Source organism: Symsagittifera roscoffensis, chromosome 1 (assembly GCF_963678635.1).
Source record: "Symsagittifera roscoffensis chromosome 1, txSymRosc1.1, whole genome shotgun sequence".
In the NCBI taxonomy this organism is placed as follows: domain Eukaryota; kingdom Metazoa; phylum Xenacoelomorpha; order Acoela; family Convolutidae; genus Symsagittifera; species Symsagittifera roscoffensis.
In genome coordinates, this window is record NC_087062.1 from 52,810,925 (window position 1) to 52,823,723 (window position 12,799).

Here is a 12,799-nt window from a genome sequence, read left to right on the forward strand (position 1 = left end):
CACAGATGAAATATTTTTTCAAATTTAAGCTCAAGACAACAATACCTTTTGAATGATATTAAAAAAATTCCGTCAAAAATGGCTAGTTAAAAAGTCGAAATTTGTCTGAAGAAAAAAAAACCCACCCCGAGCACAAATATTCCGTTAATTTCGTATCTCAGTCCGTGGCCGAAAAATAACCTCAACCTAATTTTGTCTAATTTTTCAGTTGTGAAAAAATGCCTGACTAAAATTGTGTAACAAGATATATTACATCGATCTTGCGTTTTTCCAACATTTTTCTCTTAATAGAAAACTGGGATATACTTCGAGAAGGGGGATATTGTTGTGCAGAATAAGTTGGTCGAATTTGCGAAAAATCAGAATGCAGCAAAATTAGAATTCTCAGTAAAAAGCTTCATTACCAATTTACTGTTTTTTAAGAAGTCTTGTTTCAACTCTGATTGAAAAACAAAGTCTAATTTATGATATGTGTATTTTTGCTGCGTAATTGCTGCCTAACTGTGTTTAGCATACTTTAATTTGTTTTCAAAAAGCACCAATTTCCATTTTTAATATAGTGCTTACTGGACAGAAAAGCAAGTTATAAGACAAAAAATATAACTAAATGGCATTCTCAGAGAAGGATACTATCGAATGAGATATTTCACCGAACAGTTAATCGCTAAAAAGCTTACGCTCTGTTCCAGCGTTGATTCTGTGATGAATTAGGTCCAAAGTTTGCCCTAATTGTAAACTCCTAAGATTCTTAACTCCTAGGTGGAGGTAACAGTTTCTGCACATTTACAGCGCTCATTTTTGACGAAACATCAACCACGGGCTATGCACGTTGAATTTAATTGCTGAAAAATGACTTCCAAGCAATCTCTTTTATAGATTGTCTCAGAAAGTAATGAAATTTATATGTTTTTTTTTCAGACTAACTTGATACCCCAATTAGATTCTTTCAACATCAAAATTTTTTTGTAATGTTATGGAAAATTGCAGCTTTACAGGACCAATTAATGCGCAATTTTCATGGATTTTTCTATTAGGTTCAACGCGTCAGCGCAACTTATTTCAGCTTGGAGCTGATTCAATTTCAGATTCAGGCAGATTCATGTAAACTAAGAAAATATTACAAGAATTCGAGCATTCTATCATATGACATCTATTTTTGTCCAGATTCGAACTACTTATTTTTTTGAAAAATCCCCAACTTTAATCAAAGTTACTTAAAAAATTTTCAATTAAAACATAATTTGGCCGCTCGCCTTGCCACTTAAATACCACTTAAATATTTGTCAGTTCAGAAATCCTTGAAAATTTTTTGCGCAAAAAAATGAAACAAACATTTGTCAGTCAACGCAAAGTCTTCAATCGCTGATTCAAATTTGCAAAACAATGAAAAAATTGTTGTGCTCTTTGTCGGCGGTAGAAACATTTCTGACAATTTTCATTGCATGGCAAAAAAAGACTGAAAGGTTTTCATCATGATGCATTATTCAAATTCTTGCGATATCCATCTGTAGTACATTTTATTGCGTGTAAATATACATCCGAATACAAAACAAGACTGCTCGTATCAGGGCGAAGCCCTGAATGTTCCGACTGCCTTTTAAGGTTTATGGAGCAGCAGTAATAACATAAAAAAATTAAATGACAAAAATTAAAATGAATTTTTTTTTCTAAAATTTGAAAGTCTTTTATGAAAATCATCCCCTCACACGCCATATAAAGTACAAAAAGAGAGATTTCGTTCCTTGTAACAAGCTTCAATTATGGCAAATAAGCTTCGTTCAACTAATTTGGAACGATTTATAAGACGGAATAAATCTCCGCTTACGCGTTAATAGCGCGAATTATACCGCGCGTTAATTGTCCCAAATTGGTCAAAATGGCCAAAATGGCAATCTTTAAACCCTCATAACTTTACGAAGAATGATCACAGGTGAAATATTTTTTCAAATTTAAGCTCAAGACAACAATACCTTTTGAATGATATAAAAAAATTCCGTCAAAAATGGCTAGTTAAAAAGTCGAAATTTGTCTGAAGAAAAAAAAACCCACCCCGAGCACAAATATTCCGTTACTTTCGTATCGAAAGTCGGAACAATAAGTCTCAGTCCGTGGCCGAAAAATAACCTCAACCTAATTTTGTCTAATTTTTCAGTTGTGAAAAAATGCCTGACTAAAATTGTGTAACAAGATATATTACATCGATCATGCGTTTTTCCAACATTTTTCTCTTAATAGAAAACTGGGATATACTTCGAGAAGGGGGATATTGTTGTGCAGATTAAGTTGGTCGAATTTGCGAAAAATCAGAAAGCAGCAAAATTAGAATTCTCAGTAAAAAGCTTCATTACCAATTTACTGTTTTTTAAGAAGTCTTGTTTCAACTCTGATTGAAAAACAAAGTCTAATTTATGATCTGTGTTTTTTTGCTGCGTAATTGCTACCTAACTGTGTTTAGCATACTTTAATTTGTTTTCAAAAAGCATCAATTTCCATTTTTATTATAGTGCTTACTGGACAGAAAAGCAAGTTATAAGACAAAAAATATAACTAAATGGCATTCTCAAAGATGGATACTATCGAATGAGGTATTTCACCGAACAGTTAATCGCTAAAAAGCTTACGCTCTGTTCCAGCGTTGATTCTGTGATGAATTAGGTCCAAAGTTTGCCCTAATTGTAAACTCCTAAGATTCTTAACTCTTAGGTGGAGGTAACAGTTTCTGCACATTTACAGCGCTTATTTTTGACGAAACATCAACCACGGGCTATGCACGTTGAATTTAATTGCTGAAAATGACTTCCAAGCAATCTCTTTTATAGATTGTCTCAGAAAGTAACGAAATTTATATGTTTTTTTTTTCAGACTAACTTGATACCCCAATTAGATTCTTTCAACATCAAAATTTTTTTGTAATGTTATGGAAAATTGCAGCATTACAGGACCAATTAATGCGCAATTTTCATGGATTTTTCTATTAGGTTCAACGCGTCAGCGCAACTTATTTCAGCTTGGAGCTGATTCATTTTCAGATTCAGGCAGATTCATGTAAACTAAGAAAATATTACAAGAATTCGAGCATTCTATCATATGACATCTATTTTTGTCCAGATTCGAACTACTTATTTTTTTGAAAAATCCCCAACTTCAATCAAAGTTACTTAAATAAATTTCAATTCAAACATAATTTGGCCGCTCGCCTTGCCACTTAAATACTACTTAAATATTTGTCAGTTCAGAAATCCTTGAAAATTTTTTGCGCAAAAAAATGAAACAAACATTTGTCAGTCAACGCAAAGTCTTCAATCGCTGATTGAAATTTGCAAAACAATGAAAAAATTGTTGTGCTCTTTGTCGGCGGTAGAAACATTTCTGATAATTTTCATTGCATGGCAAAAAAGACTGAAAGGTTTTCATCATGATGCATTATTCAAATTCTTGCGATATCCATCTGTAGTACATTTTATTGCGTGTAAATATACATCCGAAATCATTTTGTTTTATGTCATTTAATTTTTTTATATTATTAATGCTGCTCCATAAACCTTAAAAGGCAGTCGGAACATTCAGGGCTTCGCCCTGATACGAGCAGTCTTGTTTTGTATTCGGATGTATATTTACACGCAATAAAATGTACTACAGATGGATATCGCAAGAATTTGAATAATGCATCATGATGAAAACCTTTCAGTCTTTTTTTGCCATGCAATGAAAATTGTCAGAAATGTTTCTACCGCCGACAAAGAGCACAACAATTTTTTCATTGTTTTGCAAATTTCAATCAGCGATTGAAGACTTTGCGTTGACTGACAAATGTTAGTTTTATTTTTTTGCGCAAAAACATTTCAAGGATTTCTGAACTGACAAATATTTAAGTGGTATTTAAGTGGCAAGGCGAGAGCGGCCAAATTATGTTTGAATTGAAAATTATTTAAGTAACTTTGATTGAAGTTGGGGATTTTGCAATTTCATGTAAACTAAGAAAATATTACAAGAATTCGAGCATTCTATCATATGACATCTATTTTTGTCCAGATTCGAACTACTTATTTTTTTGAAAAATCCCCAACTTCAATCAAAGTTACTTAAATAATTTTCAATTCAAACATAATTTGGCCGCTCGCCTTGCCACTTAAATACCACTTAAATATTTGTCAGTTCAGAAATCCTTGAAAATTTTTTGCGCAAAAAAATGAAACAAACATTTGTCAGTCAACGCAAAGTCTTCAATCGCTGATTGAAATTTGCAAAACAATGAAAAAATTTTTGTGCTCTTTGTCGGCGGTAGAAACATTTCTGCCAATTTTCATTGCATGGCAAAAAAAGACTGAAAGGTTTTCATCATGATGCATTATTCAAATTCTTGCGATATCCATCTGTAGTACATTTTATTGCGTGTAAATATACATCCGAATACAAAACAAGACTGTTCGTATCAGGGCGAAGCCCTGAATGTTCCGACTGCCTTTTAAGGTTTATGGAGCAGCAGTAATAACATAAAAAAATTAAATGACTTAAAATAAAATGAAAATTTTTTTTCTAAAATTTGAAAGTTTTTTATGAAAATCATCCCCTAGTCACACGCCATATAAAGTACAAAAAAAAAGATTTCGTTCCTTGTAACAAATCAATTATGGCAAATAAGCTTCGTTCAACTAATTTGGAACGATTTATAAGACGGATTAAATCTCCGCTTACGCGTTAATAGCGCGAGTTATACCGCGCGTTAATTGTCCCAAATTGGTCAAAATGGCCAAAATGGCAATCTTTAAACCCTCATAACTTTACGAAGAATGATCACAGATGAAATATTTTTTCAAATTTAAGCTCAAGACAACAATACCTTTTGAATGATATTAAAAAAATTCCGTCAAAAATGGCTAGTTAAAAAGTCGAAATTTGTCTGAAGAAAAAAAAACCCACCCCGAGCACAAATATTCCGTTACTTTCGTATCAAAAGTCGGAACAATACGTCTCAGTCCGTGGCCGAAAAACAACCTCAACCTAATTTTGTCTAATTTTTCAGTTGTGAAAAAATGCCTGACTAAAATTGTGTAACAAGATATATCACATCGATCATGCGTTTTTCCAACATTTTTCTCTTAATAGAAAACTGGGATATACTTCGAGAAGGGGGATATTGTTGTGCAGATTAAGTTGGTCGAATTTGCGAAAAATCAGAATGCAGCAAAATTAGAATTCTCAGTAAAAAGCTTCATTACCAATTTACTGTTTTTTAAGAAGTCTTGTTTCAACTCTGATTGAAAAACAAAGTCTAATTTATGATATGTTTATTTTTGCTGCGTAATTGCTGCCTAACTGTGTTTAGCATACTTTAATTTGTTTTCAAAAAGCATCAATTTCCATTTTTAATATAGTGCTTACTGGACAGAAAAGCAAGTTATAAGACAAAAAATATAGCTAAATGGCATTCTCAGAGAAGGATACTATCGAATGAGGTATTTCACCGAACAGTTAATCGCTAAAAAGCTTACGCTCTGTTCCAGCGTTGATTCTGTGATGAATTAGGTCCAAAGTTTGCCCTAATTGTAAACTCCTAAGATTCTTAACTCCTAGGTGGAGGTAACAGTTTCTGCACATTTACAGCGCTCATTTTTGACGAAACATCAACCACGGGCTATGCACGTTGAACTTAATTGCTGAAAATGACTTCCAAGCAATCTCTCTTATAGATTGTCTCAGAAAGTAACGAAATTTATATGTTTTTTTTTCAGACTAACTTGATACCCCAATTAGATTCTTTCAACATCAAAATTTTTTGTAATGTTATGGAAAATTGCAGCATTACAGGACCAATTAATGCGCAATTTTCATGGATTTTTCTATTAGGTTCAACGCGTCAGCGCAACTTATTTCAGCTTGGAGCTGATTCAATTTCAGATTCAGGCAGATTCATGTAAACTAAGAAAATATTACAAGAATTCGAGCATTCTATCATATGACATCTATTTTTGTCCAGATTCGAACTACTTATTTTTTTTTAAAATCCCCAACTTCAATCAAAGTTACTTAAATAATTTTCAATTCAAACATAATTTGGCCGCTCGCCTTGCCACTTAAATACCACTTAAATATTTGTCAGTTCAGAAATCCTTGAAAATTTTTTGCGCAAAAAAATGAAACAAACATTTGTCAGTCAACGCAAAGTCTTCAATCGCTGATTGAAATTTGCAAAACAATGAAAAAATTGTTGTGCTCTTTGTCGGCGGTAGAAACATTTCTGACAATTTTCATTGCATGGCAAAAAAAGACTGAAAGGTTTTCATCATGATGCATTATTCAAATTCTTGCGATATCCATCTGTAGTACATTTTATTGCGTGTAAATATACATCCGAATACAAAACAAGACTGTTCGTATCAGGGCGAAGCCCTGAATGTTCCGATTGCCTTTTAAGGTTTATGGAGCAGCAGTAATAACATAAAAAAATTAAATGACTTAAAATACAATGAAATTTTTTTTTCTAAAATTTGAAAGTTTTTTATGAAAATCATCCCCTCACAGGCCATATAAAGTATAAAAAGAGAGATTTCGTTCCTTGTAACAAATCAATTATGGCAAATAAGCTTCGTTCAACTAATTTGGAGCGATTTACAAGACGGATTAAATCTTCGCTTACGCGTTAATAGCGCGAATTATACCGCGCGTTAATTGTCCCAAATTGGTCAAAATGGCCGAAATGGCAATCTTTAAACCCTCATAACTTTACGAAGAACGATCACAGGTGAAATATCTTTTCAAATTTAAGCTCAAGACAACAATACCTTTTGAATGATATAAAAAAAATTCCGTCAAAAATGGCTAGTTAAAAAGTAGAAATTTGTCTGAAGAAAAAAAAACCCACCCCGAGCACAAATATTCCGTTACTTTCGTATCAAAAGTCGGAACAATAAGTCTCAGTCCGTGGCCGAAAAATAACCTCAACCTAATTTTGTCTAATTTTTCAGTTGTGAAAAAATGCCTGACTAAAATTGTGTAACAAGATATATTACATCGATCATGCGTTTTTCCAACATTTTTCTCTTAATGGAAAACTGGGATATACTTCGAGAAGGGGGATATTGTTGTGCAGATTAAGTTGGTCGAATTTGCGAAAAATCAGAATGGAGCAAAATTAGAATTCTCAGTAAAAAGCTTCATTACCAATTTACTGTTTTTTAAGAAGCGGATATTCTTTAGTAGATATCATGCGGCGTAAAGTAGATCCGAAAACTTGAATCAACAAGTTTTTTATTCATATGATGCTCATCACTGAAAATCTCAACAGGAACAACTTCGAGGGCAAATCGAATTGGTTTGAAGCAATGGGCGACAAAAAATTCAACGAGTTCAATGTTGCTTATTACATCTCAAGAGGCCAACAGCGATCAGTGGATGAACATGAGGATGAAAGCGGTGGTGGATCAGGTGCTAATTATCAGAAGGGTAAGTGTCTTCAGTTAGACCACTTGGGTGGGTGTTGCAACTATACGGTCAGCATCTTCCCTTATTTTATGGGCTTAGTGGTCTTTCTATAAAGGGAGAAAGCAAATGTTCTCCTCGAACCATGCTCTCCAGATCTAGAATTTACAAGGAGGATGTGGCTGGATATGATAGAAAAACTGGCCAGTTTATCCTTTTCTGACCTGTCAAAAACATGTTTTCCTAATACTTGTTTTTTTTGCTGCGAAAGGCAAAGGTTTTTGGGCAGATTTTTTGTAGGAGTTAATGTCACTAGTTGCTCCATCCGCTAATTGGCATCTGCTAAAAGCACGCCGTGGAAATCTTTGCAATTTTTTTCCTTATGCCGCACCTGGGAGTTTTTATAAGTATTTTTTTGTTCACACTGTCCGATTGTTGCAAAAACTGACATGCGGACTAATTAGGCTGTGACAAACATATTTGATTTTCATGTATTTTGCCTCGTTACCCCATAATCAATTAAAACCCCTCTTTACCCCTATAAAATTGATTAATGTTTAGGTGAAGTGGTGGCGCGGGGAATTTTGGTGGGGTGAAGGAAAAAGAGCCGTTTTTGCTTTGAGAAAGACATTAAATTGGTCTCTAAAATCATTCAACGTCATTAATTCATTTAAAAAAAAAGACAATACTTGATTTCCTCAAAGAATTCCAAAAGTTAAGTTATGCATCAGTGTTTATTAATCAAACTCGCAGACGGGACACATCAAGGATTTCATAATTTTCATAACCTTCATTGTAACATGAAAGAAAATAATTGATTTCCTTTGAGAAATCCGAAAAGTAAGGACATGCATCAATGTTTATAAATTGAACTCGCAGACATGATCACCTGGGAGTTCCGAATTTTAGCGCGTGTGTGTGAATAACCCCAATTTTGAATATGAGTTGACCACGCCGAAAACTTATTGAGACGGCAGCAAACTTACCACGTTATCCAAATTTTCCAACGTTTATGCTGAAGTGAGTCGCTATGCCATCCGATTTTCCTTGCATGCATCAGATGCTCGTATTTCTAAAGAAACACTCTTTCAGTTCGTGCATATTTGGAAGAACTCATCCAGGTTTATATCTCTCTGAAACGATTTTTTTGAACTTCTTGGTGCAATAAGGTCTTTTCAACCCTCTAATTACGTAGCATAAAATTCAAACAAACCGCAAAGAGGTTCCATGGATAATAAACGATTATAATCGATTTTTGTCGTCAAAAATTTTGACATTATAATCAATTATAGTTACACTTTGAGACCACACAATCGAGTATAATAAATTTTAATCCATTAATTTTGATTATAGTCTATTTAAAATCCATTATAATGGATTATAATGAATTACAATGTCTGAAACTTTTCCAAATTTGCAGCTTTTTCAATAATTCTCACAGCCTGCTGGATTTTTAAACCTAGTTAATTCTACTCAATTCTAACAAAACTAAATCCAGCGCACTTTCAGCAACCTTCCGTGAGAAATACCACAATGTCAAAAACACCCGCCACGCCAAACTCTCACTAAAAATTTACAAGCCAAATGTAAATCTCAATTTAACAATTGCATTATTTAAGTTTTGAAATTAGACGGAAAAAATTTGTAAAATCCAGGCTACTGCGTAAAACAAATTATGATCCATTATAATCAATTATATTGATTTAAACTGATTTCTCTTTTCCACAAAAATACTTTGGGCATAAATTTTGGTCATGCTCATCTTCATGGTCAATTTCAGACATGCTCAATTTCATGAAAATTCGAACAAAACTACTGCATTAAAATTCACACATACTCAGTTTCTTGAAAATTCAAATTAAAATACCTTCAAGTGTAGCCCAATTCCGGTGTTAGTGATTATTCACATATTTTTCTACAAAGTATGTTGAATTTTTTCCAGATTCGCGTTTTTCGGCCTAATTTCCGTCTGTGACTTTCCCGTTTTTTCCAATTTGTTAACCATTGGTTTTTTTTTCCGGACTTTTTGTTAGGCATGGATTTTGTTTTGATTTGAATTTGTTTTTACTGTCGTTGAAAATTTGTAACTTGCCATGACACCAAGTCTGATTTTTTAATTTCATTTTTTATTAATTCTTTTTCGATTAAAACGGTTTTAGCTAATCTTTGAAGGCATAAAGAGCTTATACTGCGTTGTTTCGAGAGAAGAAATTCTTTTTCGACTAGATCAGGCAGGATTACACTTGCGAGAGCAAGTGTATTGAAGTCAGGAGCAATACAGTTTTCCAGTAAACAACTTTGTCTACACGTTTTATGTTTTCTTTTTCAACTTGCTTTTTTATTGAAACTTCACAACATCCAGGTTCCCTCCCACTTGGCCTAGAGCTAACGACTTCGCTTTTGTACCTTAAGTTCTGGTGTTTGACTCACGGCCGGACCTTATTTTTTTCAGCATCCAAATGAAAAAAAAATTGGTAAAAACTTGGTTGTTGGACTTCCGTTATTCGGCAAAATTTTTGTCGGCTTAGTTGCCGCTTTGCACATCTTGTTTGTTCTGTGTGTAACTTTGTTTGTAATTGCAAGTGTTGTTCTTTGTAGTTTCAGGTAGGTGGACTTTATAGTCTTTTTGTCGGCTCAACAGGTGTCTGCTCAAAGATTGTCAGCTTAGTTGCCACATCACCTTTTTTTCATTTACTTGTGATGTAGGCAACTTCCCGTGTAGTTGAAAGTGCAAGTGTAGTTTTTTCTAGTCTCAGATGGGACTCAAAACTGTTTAAAAAATTATGAAATCATATTTTTTCTATTCAAATTATATCTGCTCAAAGATTTTTGGCTGTGTTTACTCATTGTAAGTTGTGTTCCGTTACTTATTCAACAATCAATTTTCTGGCATGTTAGCCTAGAAAGAACTTTAATCGAGACAGACAAAAATTTAATTTTAGTAGAACTAGTTTTTTTTCTTTGTTTATTTAATCGCAAGTGGACAGACCTTGAAAACCCTTTATAATCGGTTATTATCCATGGAAGCTCCAAGAGGGAAGTGACAATTTCAAAAATGATTTGTCTTTTTTGAGAAATGAATAATAAAAAGCTTTCGGAACATGAGGTTTAGTAATCAAGTCCTGGCCAGATCTTGTTAACATAGGCGGTAACTGAATTTTTTTGGGAAAACTTAAAATGTCGAACTACAATTTCTCTACTCGTTTTTTGATAGCTGACTTTCCAAAGCCTGGAGTTTTTCTGCATAGCAAAACTTTTGCGGCCGTTTCAAGTAATTTCAACTATAATTGATAGTCGTTAGGTAAGTTTTAATTACATCAATTTTTATTTTGGTTTATCTCATTTTATTTTTTAATCTAATTTTGCGATCTTTTGAATACAAAATATTTTGTTATGCTTTTGTTTGTGTCTGAAAAAATGTGGCGTACATACGTCGATCTTCAAAAGGTTATAGATCAAATCAGGAGGATAAAAGTTTTTGACAGTTAAAATCAAAACTAAATGGTCGTATTTCGTAAAAAAAAGCTTGAATTAGAACTTCACGTATTCAAAAGGCAACTGATTTGAAAGAAGGTCAAACTCTGTGGCAATTAAAGATGGCCCAAGGATGTTAAGCTGAAAGTTAATGGTTATTTTTTTAAATTTTTGGCTATGAGCAAACACTTATTGTGTTCATTAAGTCACTGAATTGAAAGAAGGTCACACTGTGTGTGGGAGTGAAAGATGGTCAAAAGTTTTTGAGTTTTTCCACGGCTTATTTTTAACCAATCCGGCTGAGGTTTTTTCAACCTGGCTTAGGTTTAACCCGTCTAAGACCAGCTAGTAGGAAAGTCTTAGCATGTAGAGATCTTCCACAATCTCAGGAACTCTTTGCTTTTTACGTCGTGATTGGTTGGTTGTACTTCAATACTACATTATCGTAAAAACATAAAAGGTTGTTCATAATTGTTTACCCGGAATTTCTCGAGGGGGGTGGGGATTTTCAAAAAAAAAATTGGTCGACTAAATTGATTTTCTGAGCTCTCCCAAACCACTATAAAGACACATATTTTACCAAATTTTCTGCGCCGCAGGCATATTTTTGAAAAAACGTTAAAAAAAGGCGTTTTTAGGCACTTTTTGACAAATTTCGACCAAAAAATCGCGTTTTTTTCCGCGCGCGCTCCCCTCTCAAAATTAGTATAGATTGGCGCCAAAGGCGCCTTTAGAAAACTTTTAGGGTTCGTCAGCAAATATGGATATCTCAAAATAGTACAAAGGGGGGACCCTTTGGGTCGGCACGGGGTCGATTCCCTGAGGAGGGGGAAAGGAGTCGTCCGCCCCCCCCCCTGCCCCCCTAAATCCGCTACTGGTTGAAATTCAGTTTTTGATATTTTTGGTTAATTTTTCAAAACAACAAGTAGCCTTCTCCGTCGCCCGCACCCTCAATTTTTTTTATAAATTGGTGCTAAACACGCGTTTGATAAAATTGGGAGTCTTTTGGCCAAAACTTTTAGGGTTGTTCCTTTAACGTGACGGGTTCATATAAATATTGAGACTGTAATTTTGGCGTGCTTTGCAGGGGTATTCACTATTCAGTTTCTAATTTTACTTGAATTTTTGGCCCGTTTTGTTTTAGATGCAACAAGGGCCGTTGGAAGACATTCCAATTCCGGCTCTTATGAGGACATCCGCAGCTCCATATTGGAGTACTATTTGAGGGAGATTTCTCGACGACTGAATATTCTGAAAGAGCGAGAGTACATGGATTATGTGCACGATAAGTGGCACACAGTTGCTGCTGGATCGGATCTTCTTTTTCTCTATCTCTATTTTGTAAGCTTAACTGCTCTTGTATCATATTTGGCTTTCACGTGCCTCGAGTGACCTGAACTGTAATATAGAGATCTTGTGCAATTACTCCAATAACTTTATTCTCAATTAAAATGTTTTTGACAAAGTATTAAACAGACCTTTGAGGTTGAAAAAAATCAAAAATCACTTTTATGGAAACGTTGGCGGAGCCGTTTAGATTCCTTCTAAATGATTGGTCTGTGTTGCGACATCCTCCATAATCCGAGCTCGTTGTTTTAGTGCAGAAAAATTTTCGAAACAAATGTCTATCAGTAAAGATTTGAGCATCTCGTATGTTGGAGCCTTTTCTCGTAGACAAGCAGCGTTAACCTTAACATAATAAATGGGACTTTTAAAAGTTTTTTTAACCTAAGATTGCTATTTAAGAGTGTTTCGATCAAAGAATTTTGAAAAGTAGTTTCAAACTGATGCATTGATTTTTTTTCGAAATTAAATTTTAATGTTAAATAAAGACAATGTTTCTAATGTTTGTATTTTCTTAAGTAGTCTAACTTTTCTATATATCAATCATTTATCTCAAGAGAAA

General features: G+C 33.9%; 1 protein-coding gene across 1 annotated transcript; it reads left to right on the top strand.

Moving 5' to 3' along the window:
* The first annotated feature begins 7,276 nt into the window (after nucleotides 1-7,276).
* LOC134856951 (uncharacterized) lies at nucleotides 7,277-12,316 on the top strand. Its single transcript, XM_063873246.1, has 2 exons — nucleotides 7,277-7,443; nucleotides 12,038-12,316. The coding sequence occupies exons 1-2, from the start codon at nucleotides 7,323-7,325 to the stop codon at nucleotides 12,283-12,285; spliced, it is 369 nt and encodes a 122-aa protein (XP_063729316.1). The 5' UTR covers nucleotides 7,277-7,322; the 3' UTR covers nucleotides 12,286-12,316.
* Nucleotides 12,317-12,799: the final 483 nt, after the last annotated feature.